This window comes from Xiphophorus maculatus, chromosome 1 (assembly GCF_002775205.1).
Source record: "Xiphophorus maculatus strain JP 163 A chromosome 1, X_maculatus-5.0-male, whole genome shotgun sequence".
Taxonomy (NCBI): domain Eukaryota; kingdom Metazoa; phylum Chordata; class Actinopteri; order Cyprinodontiformes; family Poeciliidae; genus Xiphophorus; species Xiphophorus maculatus.
In genome coordinates, this window is record NC_036443.1 from 14579320 (window position 1) to 14598537 (window position 19218).

Sequence of the window (19218 nt, forward strand, 5' to 3'; positions counted from 1 at the left end):
TTACTGTTAAACTAAAATCTCCAGCATGGGGAAGTGGGATGAGCTCGGATTTTCTTGACAACATGTTTGTACATAAATGTGGGCTTCATGTAAAGTATGTTTAAAAATGGCTTAAAGGTAGTTGTTTTCAAAATGTACTGAAAATTGTAGTTACTTGAATGTGACTTCATAGAATATATTTTATTTTTAAACCAACATTTTCCAAGGGTATGAATAATTTTAATTTTAATAATCTTAGTTGTAAATGAGGAATAGACCACAGAAATATTATTCTGCAAATAATATTTCATGATTGTCATCATCTTCATTACTTAGGAGATGCTACAAGATGCACTTCTGCATTTTTACCAATTACCAATATGGTTTTTATTTTCTTTTATAAATATAAATATTTTGGTCACATGGACAAATTATGAATTCTTATGCCTTTAATTAACAAAATTAAAAAGAAAATCTTAATTAAAACTAAAAGCAATGTCTGCACAATAGGCAAGTCTTATTTTTGAGGATAAATCTAAAATCTTAATAAACCTCAAACGTGAATGTTTAGGAAATTAAAAGTGAGATTTTTTGCTTTATTAATTGAATATCTACATATACACGCTCAATTATTGGGCAACTAACTACTGAGCCAACAATTTTCTGTGATGCATCACTGCTATGTGAATGCCTTTCACATGAAACAGACCTTTGGGTAAGTTAAAAGGTCATTTTGGACATGTTCAAATGTGTGCATTTGCAGAAAACCAGTTGGATTGAAAACAGTGAAAGAGACCCATCTGCCAGTCACCTCCCTGCACAGTCTCATTGCAGTGAGCATGTACATGTGCTGGTTGGCCTGCTGGCACCACAGCTGTACTCACGTGGCAACAGGCCAGTCTTATTACACATCTGCAGCATAGTGGATGTGAAGCGTTTGAAGGCAGATAAGAGATGCAGTCCTTTGAAATACGAATCTGTCTAAACAGTCAAAAGAGTACTTTTTACTCCCATCTTTCTTAGTAGTGTTATCAAAAAAAGAAAAAAAAGTTCAATACTGAATCTGATTAAAGCTCCTTCAACAGCTGCTATGATCTGATATCGCGGTTTGTGTAATGGAAAGTGACACTAATCCCCTCATGCATGCTCATTTAAATTTGCTTTAAAATCAGACAAGGTCCTCTCACATGTTTGATTATTTATAAAGACTAGGAGTGATAAAGACAAGCAGCTGCCTCACTGTGTGGAATTTAATTTCACTGAATTTATTTGAAAAAAAAAGAAAAAAAGACAGAGGCAAACATGTTCCAGGACAAGCTTTATTTAACACAGCGGTAAACACAAACAAAAATAACAAAAAAGGAAGGATTTCAAAAACAGATTTTAAACAAATGTACATGTCATCGAAAAAAAAAGGCAAAAATAGCCACCAAATAAATACCAACAACAAGAACAATAATTTCATAACTATAAAACAAGAGACAGTATATATAACCGTATAATAGGACATGCGTAGAAGTTTGATTGCACAATTTGTACCACACATTGACTACAAGACAAAGGCTGCATAATAACTGACATGGCCACTGAGCCGCCTGAACAACCCATCATAGAAAGGCTTTCCATCAGGCAAAAAATATCAGCCAATACTTAATTTTTTTAAAATTTGAAAGCTTGGTCATAAACTGCTAAATAATGGTATAGTAACAGATGTGGCGGTGTCTGCCTGTTGACTGAAATGATCTGTCTACATAACAGAGAGCCGCAGTCTGAACTGTAGCGAGGAGCTGAATATTGGAAGCCTTTGTGGAAATGACTGCTTCAAGCTCTCCTAAGCCCAAGGGGGAAATCCACAGCACTGTTAAGACACAACAGCCATGTCAGGAAGATATTTCCAAGATAACGAGAACTCACATCATGCGTTAAATAGTGAAAAATACACATAAAAGAAGAATGGAAAAATAGCTTTCTTTGGACAGGGCCAGCCTGTGCAGTTTGATTATTTGTTCCCCTAAGTCCCACTTTATGTTATTTTTTTTTTATCTTTATCACACACTAGCCCTTAATTAAAAATTGTTCACTTTTGAAGTTAATCTCTAATTTGAAAAGTGTGCAATTGCCAACTCACTCAAGAAACACAGTTATAAAGCCCTGCAAAAGCATTCATAGCCATTCAGCCTTTTTTTCTCCACATTTTGACAAATACAGTATTTAGTTTGGATTTCATATGACAGACCAATGCAGAGCAGTGCATTAATGTGAAGTGGAGTGGAAAGAATGCGTAATTTTTATTTTAAAATCGGAAAAAGGTTACCAGCAGTTGGGTTAAATGTCATTTACTCTTACATCCAGTTTAAACAATAACCCTCAGAAATAATTTAATTTGTAAAACAAATAAAGTGCCATTGTGACTAATTTAATCCCAGAATAAATCCAGCCGTTCTGTGAAGGCCTCATAGATTTGCTAGCAAAGATAAAATTTAAAGTAGAGTTTGGTTATAAAACAATATGTCAAGATTTAAAACTGTGCCAGCGCACTGTTTAACCCACCATCTGAATTTAGAGCAGAGTAACCAAGAACTGCAACCAAGACATGAACGTCAGCAGAGCCATAGATGAAAATCGCTCCATTCATATTGATTTGGATGCAAATTACTCTCTTTTGGCAGATCTAGTAGATCCAGCAAACATGGAGAGGAACATACTCTGGTAAAACAGGATGCTAATTAAACTAATATCTGTGGCTAACTAAACCAGTGCTGCATATCACCCTGAACAAGCCATGTTCATGGTGAAACAGAGAGGTGGCAACATCATACAGCACAGAGATGAAAGATTTAAGATCAGGGAACAGGTTCATCCTCAAGCAGGACAGTAACCTTGCACATAGATCCAGAGGTTGCAGATTGGAACTCGTCAAAGTATTTTGCACTGTCAGAATGCGAAAAAGTTTTGGCGATATGAATACTTTTGCAAGACGCTGCAGTTCCTATGTCATCAAAAAACCTAACGTTTTCAGCTAACTGTGTTCATTTCTCCTCTCTTTTTTTCCCCCCTTATTTGTTTTCGTCACCGGTTCTTCCAAAAACCAGCGACTGCACAGAAGAACGGACAGACATGAGCTCAGCAGCCGGTTTGTACAGCAGAAATGGTTTCAATCAATGACATGTCTGTCCACCGACCACTTAGAGCACGACAGTAATCACGAAGCTGCATCTTTTATTGCCACACCTTGTATCACGAGCACTTCAATCGTTATTGCTTTACGGCCAGAAGCGCAGAACTCACAGCTGCACAGACACATAACCATGAAGCCAAAGATTTAAGCCGATGACGAAAAGCGTTTGATTTTTGCTCCATTGTCGTTCTCGCCAGCAGTGGGCGACGTTTGTTGGAGGTCAAGAGGTTCAAGTGTACGCAAAACATAAGCTATAATTTGTCTTGGAAGAATAGAGTTGCATTTGGAGTGCTACATTAGATCAATGCAAATCCACAAGCATTTTACAGTATTGGTAAATCTCACTGATCTGGGAACATGAAATAAAAAGGCATTATTTTTCAAACTGCAAACAGTTAAAAAAAAAATGTCATCATTGCAATGCTACAACTCTTTTCTGAAGAATATTTGATGAAACAAAGCATATCTTTAGCATTGTCAATCTGACCCCAACGGCGGCGATCTTACATTTTAAAATCTGCCTTGAAGCAGTGAAGCCTCGTAAATAAGACCCACACAGCTTGAAGCTCGAGTGTTTATGATGCTGATTTCAACAAAAGCCTCTTTGCCTTTCTATTTCGGATGCATTAGCAGAAGTAGGGGCTCCTGCAGTGAATGGAGCACATTTCAAACCTCCACACATATTTCCTGGTCTTGCGTCTGCTGCTATTTTTACAAATACAGAGCCTCGCCAGCCTTCGCTACTTGCTCGACTGGAAGCTGGTGGAGCAGAGTCGTTCACAGCCACGCAGCCACGGCTCTCCAGCTCATCCAGGTGGATGAAGGCTGGACTCTGAATGCACAGCAGCGCTGCCTTCTGCCGCTCCCTTCACCACTGAGGGGGCAAGAAAAGCTTTCTGTGTATTCTGCCTCTGTTCTCCCTCTATATAATGTTCTTTCATCAGAAAAGGGTAAAACAGGTGACACCTCACACACCACACTTAGGAAGGGATTTTTGCTAATTCCCCAACAGTTTCATGCTAGATTTATTTAAGTACTTAGAAAAATATCTATTCAGTTTTTCTGAGAGGCATTGACGTAACAAGGTTTGAAAATCGCACACTTCCATATCGGATTAAATCAAGATGTGCCTACAGATGCGTAAAATCAGACAGATGGAGCACTGTTGTAGTTTGTTTATAGGTGGGAAAATAAAGAAAGTTCAATGAACCCAAACCTTTACTGTTTTAAGTTCTGTTTCAAAAGCGAAATAATAATACTAATATTAAAAAAAATATGGATGTGCGCTCGAAGGTTCAGGAGAGAGTGGACAGCTGAGTGTCCGCCTCTTCTGAGGGTTTGTTTGGTTTTCGGGGGGGTGAGGGAAGGATTCAGCAGGAGAGCCCTGATAAAACCATCATGCCCACCCCCCTTCCCCGAGACCAAATAGGCTGGGGCTGGGAGTCGCGTACGAGGACCTGGAGCCCCTCCTGCCCTCCTTCACATCACAGAGCAGCTCTTGGTCTTTTCCTTCTTGAAGGAAGAGGACAGCAGGTCCGACTTGCTGGGCAGGTGGAGGAGTCTTTTGGAGAGGCGGCGGGTGGGGCTGGACTTTGGGAGGGGCTGCAGCTTGTTGATGCAGGCCATCGCTGCGGTACGAAATACGCTGTGAATGCTTTTCTCCGAGGTGAAGGCTGAGCACTCCAGATAAGCTTCAGCACCAAGCTGCTTGGCCATAGCAGAGCCCTGTAGTGAATGATGTCAGGAAATATACTGAATTAGCATCTTGCACCAAAATACAAGATGCAAAGCTACATTTTTTCCCCTGCATAAAGTGCAATGGAAAAATATTTCCATCTGAAGAGTTTATTCTCTTTTTGCTGTGCTGTCATGTTATAATATGTCAAAAATATATCTGTTTTCTAACCAGTGAACAAACACAACATGCAGTTTTCGAATGATGATTTAGTTTGCAAAGAGAAAAGGAAAAAACCTGAACCTCATGTCAAAAGTAATTGCCCTCTTGTTAAAAACTGAATCAACTGTGACAAAACTTTTTTTGTTTGCATAGTTCAGATCAATTGATTAATGTCTCATCACAACCAAGACAAAAGTGAAAACTTTTGGACAGTGTAGGCCTCACTACATCTGAGGTGAAACTGACAGCATTTGAGGAAAAGAACTGACAGTCAAACATGGTAGTGGTAGTGTGTTGGTCTGGATTACTTGCTATAATTGATGGAACCAATCACAAACTTCATCAGAAACTCATCTGATTTGTCAATAGAATGTCTATCAGTTACTTTAAGCTTGAGAACATTTAGATTATCCAGTAGGAGAATGACCCACATCCACCTCAGACAGGGTACAAAAATAAACAAGCAAACAAAAACAACTGAGGTTTTGGAGTGGGTTAGTCAAGGTAGGGACTTAAATGTGACTGAGATATTCTGGGGGCCATTGATGCTCAAAATCCCTCAAATATGACTAAACCGAAACATTTCTTCAAAGAAGAGTGAGCCAAAATAATCTACTTACAAGTTGATGGCAGCACAATCACTTCTCTGTTTACCACACAGAGTCAGGTTGCTTTGAAAACTGCATTTAGTATTTACCGTACTCTTGGAGTCTTTCATTTTAAAACGTGTTTGATATTTAAGTATAAGTTAACATTTAAAATTAGAGAGAACAATTACTCTAGAGAGGACAAAATGAAATATTTTCATTTTAAAATGTGTTTGTTTGACATTTAAGTACAAGTTAACATTTTAAATTAGAGGGCAAATACTTTTTCACAACACTGTGTAGTAAAGCAACAGCCTAAAAGCATAAGAAACTAATAAAAAAGGCATCAAAACTAAAGCATGTTCTAACAGATTGGTTAGTTTATTCTGAAAACCATTTCCCACTCATAATTATGTCTCTTTGAGGTGGAATTAACATTTTTCAACCTGTCTTACTGGAAACTACAGACATAAAACTAATTGCTTTCAAAATGAAAAACATAAAAAGTAGTTTAGTTTTTCAAACAAATCCCTCCTCACTGGGATAATTTTAACAAATGTAGAACTAGGTGGATGAAGACAATAACGACTATTACGCCCCATCACTGATGCCCAGAGCTTTATGATTGTATTTGTAAAATACTTTGTGACAGGACAACTAATGGGTCAACCACCAGCTTTGAGCTAGCTCTCTTTACATATGAAATGTTAATGTTAATGTCTGTGAGAGAATGCAAGCAGCAAAGGTTTCATTTAAAACATAGAACTAGTTTATCTCTTTTGAGTTTAGGACTTACACATGTCTGAATGAAGTCACTTAAGTTGCTTTGCCAAAATAAATAAAAACAAACAAAACATGTTAACATAAAGCAAATTACTGTGTGAATAAGAAAATATAAAATAACTGCATGTATTAATTAGAGATGCATAAAAGAGATTTCCAATCTATTTTTTCTAAAGCTTTGATCTTTTGTGTCTGAGTGCTGTTTCTTTACACAAAATACAGAAACAGCACTCAAAATATTTCTTCAGATTTAAATTACGAGCTGTGTGTTTAAGAGAGGATCTGCTGCAAAAGCAGGGTTCATATTTTCAAACGGGCAAAGTTATTACAGAGTCGACACTTTAATTTTATTTTTTGCATCTTATACTAGTGATCAATGTGATCAGCACATTAAGTGCAGCTAGCATTGCTAAAACAGCAGAGCCTATGTATATTCCCTATAAAAAATACATCTTTACCTCTGAGATTTCCAAACAACTTACACCATTTTAAATCCAACATTTTCCATCATTGATTCACTTTTTCATTTTTCCTCCATTGTAGCAGATTCTATATCAAACGGATCTGTTACATGCTGGTAGTGTGTACGTATGGGGCTTTCTCTGACCTAAAACAAAATCTTGATTACAAGCTCCTGACCTGCCGGGACTGATTAGATTGAAAATCGTCTGGTTCTGGTCAACAGACCAGTCTTGGTGCATCTCTAAAACTTATTTTAATTTCTTTTATGAGAAAAGCTCACATTACAAAAAGGAAAATACCTGGTCCTGCCAGTTTTAGTTCAGCCTTACTGACAAATAACCTTCTCGTAGTTCTCACCTGCTCGTAGGTAATTGGAGTCTGTTTTAGGTTGGACAGCTCCATGAGTGTGCACACATCGGTGCGGAGGTCTATCTTACAACCAATCAGCAAGATTCGAGTGCTTGGACAGAAGTCAAGGATTTCACTTTTCCACTGTGGACACAAATGTATAATTGTTAAGCTCTCTTTTGTGAGAATATTTAACATGACAGTACAGAAAATAATAATAAAAACGAGACATTACCTTTTTGAGACTGCTGTCCATTGTGTCTGGGCGGCTGATGTCAAAGCACAACAAGACTGCGTCAGAGTCACTGTAGCACAGGGGTCTCACATTGTCATAGTATGGAGAACCTTAGAGGGCAGAGAGGCAAAATACTATTAATGTGGTTAAAAGGAAGAATGAGCAATTTCTAAAGAGACTTACTTCTCTTTAGACGTTCACCAGTGTCAGTGACATAAGTATTTAGATATAAAAAAGTCACATGACAATACCAGATGTTTTAGATTTCATATTGTCACTTAGTTTATTTTTTTAGATCCTGAACCCCTAATTAACTATTTGACTTTCATTAGTTATGAAACATTAAAACCTTGACGAAACAAAAGGTAAATCTGACCAACATCCAGTAGATAGAAATAAATATTTCCTACCAAAATAGATATTTTTGTAGTCAATGAATGAAAGGAGAATACAGTTGACAGAATGCAGTTCTTGTGTGATGCTTTTCCTAGAACAGATCTTCTTTTCTTATCTGAAAAAATGTTAGGTTCAAAAGACCCAAAATGGCAAAAATTTTAAATTTGGCAGAGCAACATGACCAGCACCCTTCTGGAAACCAAGAACATTCATATCCGTACATCGTTGCTACTTGGCAAACAAACAAAAAAACCCAACTGAAAGCATTTGAAGATCTGGCTTCCAGGAGTTTCAAACTGCAGCTTTTCTTTATTTATTTATTCTACATCTAGCTGTACTGCATAGCTTACACTAGCTTCTGTTTAAACAGGAACAAGTAAAGATTCATTTCAGCTCTTTTTATAACATTCCTGTTTTACAGCAGCACTACTTTGCAGCCGACTTATTATCTATTGCATTGTTTCAGTTAAATCACTATACTTTATAGTCACCACAAGGGAGTGCAGCCGCCCCCATTCCAGTATAATGATTGGAGATATTTTCTTATCATTACTCTCAATGTTGCTTTATAACATCTATAGATGTTTGCCTAGTGAGCCAGTAATTTTTGTATAGAAAGACAAAAAATAGTAGGGTTTATATGCAACCACAATCGCTTCCTCTTGATTAGCTTCACCTTTCTGTTCTTGAAGCTGCTGTTTTCTTTGCCTCTGTACCCTCTGCTGGCATTTCAGACGCAGGAGAAGATGACAATTGGTCACTAAATCCTTATTGATCTTCCCTTGCACTAGATTATGCAAGTGGAACGGTGGGGTTTGGGGCAGGCAGACGCTTCCACTCATGCTCAGAATCCTTAAGTAATCCACCCCCCCACCCCCAAAAAAAAAAAATCCTATGCTCGGCAGCAGTACCTCCAGTCCCTCTGTTTCCACAGCAACAACCTCGGAATCCACCGTCTACATCAGCCATTCCTCCTCTTCCTCCTCCTCCTCCCACCTCTCCATAAAGGCTTGCCCTTGCTGCCAGTCAATCACTTCAGACCAGAAAAACCAACCCACCCACCTACTGTTGGGGACATTCCTTCTCTGCAAGAGAAGCTGAGACACACATCCAGTAGATATATATATATATAAAAAAAAGACACACCTGATTACACACAGACTCACTATCTAATTTTGGCTCCGTCCAGAGGTGAGCCCAATCCTCTATCTGATGAAACAGAATAAGAGTTCTGCTCAGGGGGGATTAAAATGCTTACTTCAGTCTCCGCACAGATCCCAACGGGGATTCGGAGCTCCTTTTATAGCCGCAGATAAGGGAAGAAGCGTGTGTAATCACTCATTAGACATTACACAACTATCCTGATTGTTTTCTGTGGAGGAACATCGGAAGAAAACATACAAAAGCACATACAAACATGGATGAGTGCATGTGAAGCAGTTTCATGAATATTTAATGATCCTTCGCATTATCAAAGGTTGAAAGTGAATTTGCCAGCTGCTGGGTGCTGTGAGTGGAATAATGACAAGCTGTGATGAAATTCCTGTCCTGAAGAAGAATGTGAACACGGTTGGAAAAGAAAAGAACACGCTGGTTTCATTATGACTCTGGTTCTGTGCTTTAAGAAATAAACATGCTTTCAATGCTGTCATTTTAGACCTTATTTAAATTCTTTGCAAAAGAAATGCTTACACATAAATCTTGAAGCTTTTTTTTAAATCTACCTCAAGTAAGGAAAGTTGTCTATACATAAAAGCCAGAAAGCCTTGTTTTAGTGATTGCACAAATTTTTTTAAAAATGTGTATTCTGGCTGAGGAAATAGTTTGGCCACACTCCTCACTTTCAGCTGAAAAATGTTTAATGGGTTTCTTTCATTGCGCAGCATCTCAATGACATCAGTGGCTCAGGAGCCATTATTTAATTTTCAGCCAGTAATGTATTTTGGTTATTGTCATGTTTCAATATCCAGTTCTGCTTCATCTCCAAGTTTGTTTGTTTTTACAGCTCGTCTCATATTTTTCCTCCAGGTCTCTTCGATACACAGCATATTTCATAGGATTATGAGCTGACCAGGTTCTGCTACAGGAAAATATTCTAAAACCATGATACCTCCATCACCATGCTTCACAATTAACATCATTGCCATTTGATGGATTCTGTTTATGCCAACTAACCCGAAAACTCTGTTTGGGATAATTCCAATTAAGACTAACCTGACCAAAGAACAATACGCCAGAATACTCCAGACCAAGTCCTGGTCTTTGTATTTTTCTTAGAATGCCAACAATTCATCTGTGCATTTCTTCCATGAAAGTAAAGCTGATTTTAGACGCATGCTTTTACATCTAGGGCCTGTTGTGGGTTCTTTCAAAGGTTGATTTCAGATTCTTTTGAAGGATCTTTAAATTCTTTCTCTCAAGGGACCCAAACCGCCACCACACACTGAACCTGCTTTGGCTTTTGCCAAGCCGCTGAGCAATTGTTTAATGGCAATTCTGGTGGTATAGACATGAGGAACATGTTAGCAGTTTCATTTAGAAATTCCTGGTGGCACATGGAGTGAAAGGGAGCAGGAAGCTCCCATATGAGCAAACACAGAGTAGGGAGCGTCCACCCCAAGAGGATATTATTGCTTCTGTTGTCGAAATATGCAGCGTGGAAGACATTAATCCCTTCCACGCTGCCACCCTCACCCAATCCTGTGGCCCATATGGTCATATAGTCAACAAGCATCAACAATATCCATTTAAACTAAGAGTCACAAATGGTCTGAAAGAAAGTTTGCATTCAATGACTTTTAAATCAGCACACATTTGAATCAGAACAATCACCCACAGAGGACGAGGATGTGTTTCAGTGTGTCTTATCTGTCATGCAGGAGAGTCTACAGGGTGCTCTAAAGATCTCCTCCTCCAGTAAGAGGTTATCTCACAGCCAGGAAACAGGATGTGATTCTGCATTAAACAGCCCCTGATCTAAATGCAGCAATCAATAGAGGGCTGCACCACGGGGGCCCCGAGAGCCCTTGCATTTGAAGCTGACAAATAAGTTATCCTGCCAGCATAGAAGGAGCGAGAGATAAAAGATTAAGTAGGATGTTCCAACCTCCCCATTTTAGATCTCTGCTGCTACAAACCGAGGAATGTTTTGGACCGTCAGATCGATGCCCATGCAGCGATAAGCAAGGCCAAATATTTCCTCTCCCCTCCTTTCTTTACGACAGATGGAGAGTTTCTGAGGCATGAAACATGCGGAGTGAAGCTGACTAACTGGGGGATGGCAGATGAAGAAAAGATTGCAAGTCTTGTTGCTGAGATCAACTTCGTATGTGTTTAATGGTGCAGCGCCCAGGGCTCCAAACCCACGAAGGAGAAAGAGGTGGAGATGGGAGGGTGAGCTTTACGGGCTGGGAAGATGATTGTCGGAGCACACAGGTGGGGGAAGGGAGTATTTTGTCTCCTCTGTGTGCATGGGTGACTGAGAGAGAGCTTGTGCGTTCAATCAAGTGAGCGACGGAGTCCATTTTCATCATTAGCACTCCTCTCGCTATCAGAATGCACAGGTCAGACAGACTAATGATCGAGGGATGGGATGACTCAGATTGATTTTTTGTTTTTTTTGTGGGTGGGGTGGGGGCTCAAGTGCTACCCCAGCTCCGTCACCCACATTCAGCTCCGTCACCCACACTCAGCCGACTGAAGCCGTGGTGCTTCTTCAGCTGATAACTACAGACATTAGTTTACAGTCGAAAGAAGAAACACACAAAGCTGCCTCAGACTGTTATTTTACAGTTTTGTATCTGCCAGGGTTTCTGTATTTAGAGAGGGGGAAATAATTTAGTTCCCAAAATGCTGTCAAAACTCATCTCATTCTGGATTAGAAAAAAACCTTAAACTGGGTTTACTGTTGGAATGAGGGAAATAATTAAGACTAACCCACTTTTTTTGATACTTTAGTTTCTTTATCATTACACAACATCCCGACCAACCTGTGAGCCTCAGCACCTCTCTTTTGTCCTGACTTTGTTTTTAACTGAAAATCAGCTATCAAAGAGGTTATAACTGAGAGCAAATGTCAATGTTACATCATAAAATAAATATCTCTGTTATGTATATGATTTAGTCTAGCACTGTTTAACTTTCTTCTTTTAAATCTTGATATGTTTAACATCTGCATCACAGCCCTTTCCAGGCCCAAAATAGCATTACATCTCCTTTAGCTGCAATTCACACAGTAAAGTTAGTTTTTTTTTTATTATTATCTAAAATTCCTGAGACTTACACAACTCTGGATATTTTTGACATAGCCTGAGACCTGAGTCACAGAAGAATTACATGCGCGGCTTTAAGGTGACGAGAAGAGCAAGAGAAATCAGGAGAACAGTCAGGTCACTCTTAGGGGATAAGGTAGCTCTAACATTTAAAAAAAGAAACCCTTTTTCAGGTGAGTGAACACTTTCACTACACCAAAGTGAAACCAGGTTGTGCTAACCACAAAACTTTTAAGAGTGTAAGTTGTTACTGACAGACGAAAGCTCAAAGTAGCCATTTTCAGCATCTGAGGTATTTCCAAATAAAGCAACAGAAAACTGTTAAGTTGTCTTTTCTCCTAACATACTAATTTAAACTGACCAATGAGAGGAATCGTCTTCACAATATCAGGCTGAAGTCAAAAGCTAAAACAAAGTGTCGTCCTGTAGTATAGCAATATTAAATATTACTAAAATGCAAAGTAATTTTTATTCAGTTATTTCAATAAGTAAAAAGAAAACAAACATCTATTTTATGTTCTCTAAATAAACTGTCAGATGTTTTTACAGAGAGGAGGATGTCTTGTTTGGGAACCCTGTGGTCTTATAGTGATATGGGTCTTTTTTCACAATAAGGTTTTACATGGACTGTGGTGGGCGTCACATCCACTTTTAGTGACTGGAACAACTTTTACACTAAGTTTGAGGTGGACTGGGAGGCAGCAGATGGACTGAAAGGAGAACCAGAACCAACCGAAAGGATTATATTATCCCCTCTGGCCTGGGAATACCTCGGGATCATCCAAAAGGAGCTGGAAATTTTGAACATCTGGGATTCTGACAATCAGATGACGCTGAACAGATGAGTGAAGCTCTAAAGAAGATATGACACTACAAGCTGAGCAGTATGCTGTTAAATGTTCTGTTCAGACAATAATATGTGCCCTCATTTTGAGTTAAACTGGAAATAATAGTAGCTAAATTGATGGCATCAATCTCAATTGTACGCAATACAGTAGCCAATTAGATTACACTAAATTCTCCCAAACTCAAAGGCCTAATCAGCAAGACCGCTGACCCTGAAATAAATTAGTTACTAACACCAACAATAATGAGATTCGTTATTAAGTATTCATGAGTTACGGCCAGTGGACAGTGTTTGCGTTCCCCTCCTCCTCTCTCCGCCCTGTACGTCCGATCAGATCAGCCTGATTAAAACCGGAGGATTGATTTTAGCCTGTAAATCCATGGCGGAGCTGAGAGAAGGAGCTGCCTGCCGTGTGGAGCCGGTGATGAGGTTGGTCTAATCGATGAGGGGGAGCTGGGATAATGAGGAAACACTCTCACTGTGGAAGGGCCACAGCAGCACAACTCCGTGCAATTATAGGATATTACAGTAAAAAAAATAAAATAAAATAACGCAGAGACTAACACATATTGCTTTAGTCTGTCATCTATCGTCAGGAGTCAGAGGGGAGTCAGACGTTCTGATCTCAGTGGAACACAAAATATGTGTACAGAAGCAAATGATTTGTATTAGATTTCCATCCATCCATCCATCCATCCATCCATCCATCCCAGAAAAAATTGCTCCCTATGGAAAAATGTTTGATTTTTCAGACTTAACTGTATTCTCTAAAATTTCAAAATCTAAATTTTCACATTTATTAATATTTTATTTACATAATTTGTCTTTTATTTATTTTATTGCAAACTGAGTTCAACATTTTAGACATCAATGTGTATATTTTTGATTTAATGACTGAGAAACTCAAAGCTAAATACACTCTCCAAAATAAAAAAAAAAGACCAAAAAAGGCCTTTTCTAGTTCAAGACAACCAGACTTTTTGTTTTTAAACCAGTCAGGTTCAGATGATAGCCACCAAAACATACAAAATATTATTGCATAAATAAATACAGTAGAAAGTACTAAAAGACAGAAAATGGTGCATTACAGAACCTCTTTAGTCCTAATTGACAAGTCTAAGAGCCTGGAAAAAATTCTTTAAGTTGATTCATGATTTTTAAAATATATAGATAGTACTATCTGACAACTATAAAAGCTTTGCGAGTATAAATGGAACCCTGCTTCGCAGGTCTAGATGGATGGTGGATGTATTTATGTATGTTTGGGTCAGTTATGTCCACTGGTCCTATTCAGAGTCTTAATCCTCTGGATGTTGCTGTTTGAGTGGGTGACCCGAGCAGCATATGGAGGAAAATGCAGGTCACCACATTTTCTCCACTCCCTCCTCTCTGTCTGCTCTAGAAAACCTTTCTGCTCAATAGGAAAGCACTCTGCAGCCACATCATCCCCGGGCAGCAGGCCCACTCCCACTGGCCAGACCAAAGGTCCACAGTCTGGGATTAAAAGATGGCATTTGGTCTGGGGCAGGAATTATACTGCTCCAGACCAATTACATTTTTATCCATTTATTTTCTGTTTACTCTGCGAGAGAGTAAAAACATTAGCTTGTACATGTGGGTCTGTTATATAAAGGATTTGTCCTACGCCGAAGCACATGAAATGCGAAAACACACGTAAAACACACTTGCAGCTGTGGGATTTGCTCCGTCATGCTGACCCAGTAACTCTGGAGATGTGAGCACGCGATGAACACTGAGCAGAGAAAGTGCAGAGCGGCGAGCAGAAGGGGAGTCTGACTCTAACAGGTGCCGCGGACCCATGTTGGCAGGATTCAGGTCAACACAACTCCAGGGATATCTACAAAGACACATTGACCCTCTTTTCAAGCTTGTGGTGTAAGCGAACACATGATGCCCAAAGTCTCCATTGAAAGCAAGTGAACCGGAATAATAAGTGTTTTTTCATTCTGTACATGAAAAGTATTTGCAAATGTGTCATTCCTTTACCAAGCCACAAAGAATAAAAGGTCAATGAGGCATCCAGTGTCCTTTCACACCAAGGCAAAACACGAAGCCTGGCAAAAATATTCTGGCCCCTCTCACTATTTCTTCCACATTTCTTCATGAATCAAACAAAAACATCAGGGCTTCAATGTATTTCGTAGAATTGTGTGACATAGCAACACAAACCAGTGAATGCCCAAGGTTTGGAATAAAGATTTTATATACACTGCTCAAAAAAATAAAGGGAACACTCAAATAACACAAGTTATTTGTCTTTGTGGGTATATTCGGCTGAAATCTTTCTCTTATTTAATAATAATCATTAGATCTGGCTGTATAACTTCAAGTATTGCTTCTGAAAGATTTTCTTCCAGGTTAAAAGTTCCTTTACGTTGGTGCTTCCGCAAAAATACAAAGTAAAACATACAGCAAAGTGGGGGGACGAGTGCTCTACTAACCTTCTGCAAATTTATGGGGGGATTTAATGAAAAAAAAGAAAACTAGAAAAATCTCAACAAGGTTTGCAAAAACAAAAAACGAATTTAACATAAGAGGAATAAAAACAGATTGCCGTGTCTAACCCTATCTTCCATTCTCACCATGAAAGAAAGCAACCTCAGTATGAGTATCGTGTATTCAGGATGATGTGCAGTATTTTGCCACACACAGCACTGAGCATGTGTCGTCAGACCAGAGTACTGTCTTCCTCTCCCTACTTGCTGCATCTTCTTGCCACTATTACATAAAGGCCGGCCAGAAATAGTGCATCCAACTAACAGTTGTTCTGTCATCAGAATAATTAGATAGATATGTCTTCAAGTGCCTTCACTAGATTTTATTTAGGTGTATTCAAGTAAAGGGGGGTGAATACTTATGTATAAAAGACTTTTTAGATTTTTAGTTGTAAGAATTTTGAAAACATGGGATGAATACTTAAGCGAGGAACTGTATCTCATAGCGTTTAACTCTGATAAGAACACTTGTTAATCTTCCTTATTGCTTCAAATGTCTGTCCAGGTAATCATGTCCGTCAAAGAAGCTCATTAAACGCATCGGTCATCGCCCTGTTGCGCATCCCTCTGCCCTGCAGGCAGAGCTGAAGGTCTTAGTCCACATGGGAGAAGGCGATAAGTTACCTGAGGTGTCCCACAGACTCAGCTCCACTCGCTGCTCCTCCAGCTCCAGACAGGCTGTGTAGTTTTCAAACACCGTGGGAACGTAAGTCTAGGGAGTAATTAGCAACAGGATGCAATTAGCAGGAAGGTGTCAGTCACAAACAGTGGAAGTTTATTTAGTGCAAATAACATGAAAAGGGGGAAAAACAAACAAACAAAAAAAAGCATTTTCTTTGCTTTGATCAGTGCAATTGTATATATATATATATATATATATATATATATATATATATATAATATCTAACCCATAAAAAAGACACTGTAATAATCTCCATTCGGAATACAATATAAGGCTTGTGCAAAGTGTATAATAAGTCAGTGAGCACAAAACAAACCAAAATAGCCAAATCCCAGTGAATGCGCATGCAACAGCGCACTCGGTTTTATTTTCTCCCTCTCATTTTCTGCTTTTTGTTTATATGTCACAACCGATGATGTTTCATAAAATCATAAAGTAGCTTCTTGTGGCTGAATCCCAGTCACATATTTTTACAATTATGAGTCACATTGTGTACCTCCGGGTAGCAGTCCTTCGCCAGCACTTGCAACATCGCCGTTTTTCCGCATTGAACATCTCCCACAAGAACCAGTTTGCATCTCACCACCAGCGGTTGGGTATTTCTCCTTTCCTTCATGATGACGCTCCAGAGTTTTCTCCAGGAAAAAAACAAAACGCGACAGACAAAATCAAATAATAATAATAATGATAATGATAAAAAACAACAAGCTGTAGAACAGCTCAGATACAGTCCCAGTAAGATAAAGCGTCCCAGCTTCTGTCTGTTGGAGGATGCCCGCAGTTGATCTGATTGAATTTGCCACTGCGGCTCTTTATACGGGCGAGGAGCAGCCAATAGGAGCTCACAGTCCACATGCTCTGTAACATCGCTTCACTGCGCTCAGAAATAATACGAGGGGAACTACAAACATGCACATTATTCAGTCAGGGATCATCAATCCATATATTTTTTCATGTATTAAGAATTTTCTTCGGGGATTTCATTATAGAGCTCTATTAGTCACAAAGGAAAAAAAAAATTTATACACTGTAAAAATTTATTTTGGATTGTGTTAAATTTCAATTATTAAAACCTATTTTAAAGCTAATTAAACTATAATTGTAAATGTAAATACAATGTGCAATAATATTCTGATCCAAAGCAGACTTTCACCGTCTGAAAATAACTCCGATCTCAAGAAGCAATCAGGAAAATGTGAAACACCTGTAGCTAACAGGTTAAAGGTAGAGGAAAAAAGGGATGATGAACACTGACAAGGGAATTCATGAAACTAATATGGACAGAATAGAAACTGCTTATCTAAGGAAACTAGACTCAAATACACAAATAACAGATAAGAATAAACTAAACACACAAAGGAATAAACAATACGATCTCAAGAGAATAAACAACAGGGAAATTATCAAAACAAAAAAAATCACATGGTTCCCTAAAGTTCAAACACACATAGATCATAACATGAAGTGGCAAAAATGTGCTTTAGTATTTACCTAACTCATTCTAGGTGTTGTTTCTAACTTCCCAGACCAACTAATCTAGATTTATGATAAGTGAAGGCACCAAGAATATTAAGTTCTAAGATGCTTATAACGATTTAACAGAGCTTTATTTCAAAAATACCCCAAAATCTCTTTCATATATGATTTGACCATCACCAACTGACATACTTGATTAATTTTAACTTTTTTGACAAAAAATACCTTCTTTTTCATAATGTAATCTTTCCTTACTTTGAATTGAATGCTATTCTGGGAATAATGTCAGGTAAAAAATGTTTTTTTATAAACTTCATGATGAATTAGTGATTGTTCTCTTTGAAAACAATGCATTTTAGGAAACATTAAAGAAATTACCATATGCAGGCAAAACCATGGTCTGTCACCTGACCCGTTCCAAATTGATCTGTTTAAATGACTTAATGGCTGGATCAATTACCAATCAGCACAGGGATAATTGGTTTAATTTTCTCCTCACCTCAAGATAGTCTTCTTATTAAAAGCAATAACTTTCCATCTGGAACAGCTCTGTATTTTGGGCAGTATCAATGAAAATCAGTTGATTGTTGAATTTAAAATACTTCCACATAGTTTTGAAAATGGTTGGAAGTAGTTCCTGTGTGTCCTGTTGACCTCAGGTCGTCTCACACCCTATGGACTGAGATGGTGACTTTTATCACTGGGTCAGAAAGCACCTGGTGGTGTGAGCCCCGTCCTTTGATATCAGTCAGTGGTCAAACGTTTTCACACAGGAGCACCAGAGATGTAGTTTGACACCCGGGTTTTAATTGTGTTGAAACAATGAGATAGACTGAAAGATAAAATCAATTAGCTGCCCTCCCTGATGTCTGACGGTCCGCCAGATCATTTACATACTGATGTCGGTGATAATTATTGGCGTTTTGTCCCAGTGGGAAGAAGCAATTTGTTTTTGTTTGCAAACAGCCCCCTTCTTCAGATCTCCAGTGCTAAAACCTGTTTCTATTCCTGTTGTTGATCCTCAAACTGTGGGGAAACTATAGATGATGCAGCAAATCATTGCCATTGGTATCCACATCTGAGCTCCTTATTCTCAGGTTTTATTTAGACAACTTCTCTTCTTCACACTAAGAAGAGAAAGGAAAACTTAAACATTTCTTGTTTGCCTCTCAGACTTTGTGACACACTGAAATAACCCTACATCAAATCGTAATTTAATTAATTTTATAAAAAACAAAACAAAAAAAAAACGTGAAGGGTGCTCTATTCATTACTGATATAGCAAACAATTGATTCTTTTATCTTTTTTACTGCTTAGAGAGAGTTGGAAAGAGTTGAAAATATAAAAAGGCAATCACTGAACTCTTTCTGACCCTTGTTTATTTACTGCAGCATAAATGCATGTGGGATCACCCGATCCCCTCTGATGGGTGCAGAGAAACAGGTGGCTGTGAATAATAATCAGGTATAAAGTGACACCTTCCAGAGTGACCTGGCCAGATTGCATGTCCTTCATGGAGACACACAACCCTGCACATACACACGATTACTCACAAGGTCA

General features: G+C 38.5%; 1 protein-coding gene across 1 annotated transcript; it reads right to left on the reverse strand.

The window, feature by feature from the left end:
- Window positions 1–1284: 1284 nt before the first annotated feature.
- LOC102221114 (rho-related GTP-binding protein Rho6) lies at window positions 1285–16992 on the reverse strand. The gene is made up of 5 exons (XM_005801359.3): window positions 16678–16992; window positions 16124–16211; window positions 7470–7579; window positions 7244–7378; window positions 1285–4882 (listed from the first exon to the last, which is right to left on the reverse strand). Exons 1-5 carry the CDS (start codon window positions 16795–16797, stop codon window positions 4637–4639), a joined length of 699 nt encoding a protein of 232 aa, XP_005801416.1. The 5' UTR covers window positions 16798–16992; the 3' UTR covers window positions 1285–4636.
- Between the last annotated feature and the right edge of the window lie 2226 nt (window positions 16993–19218).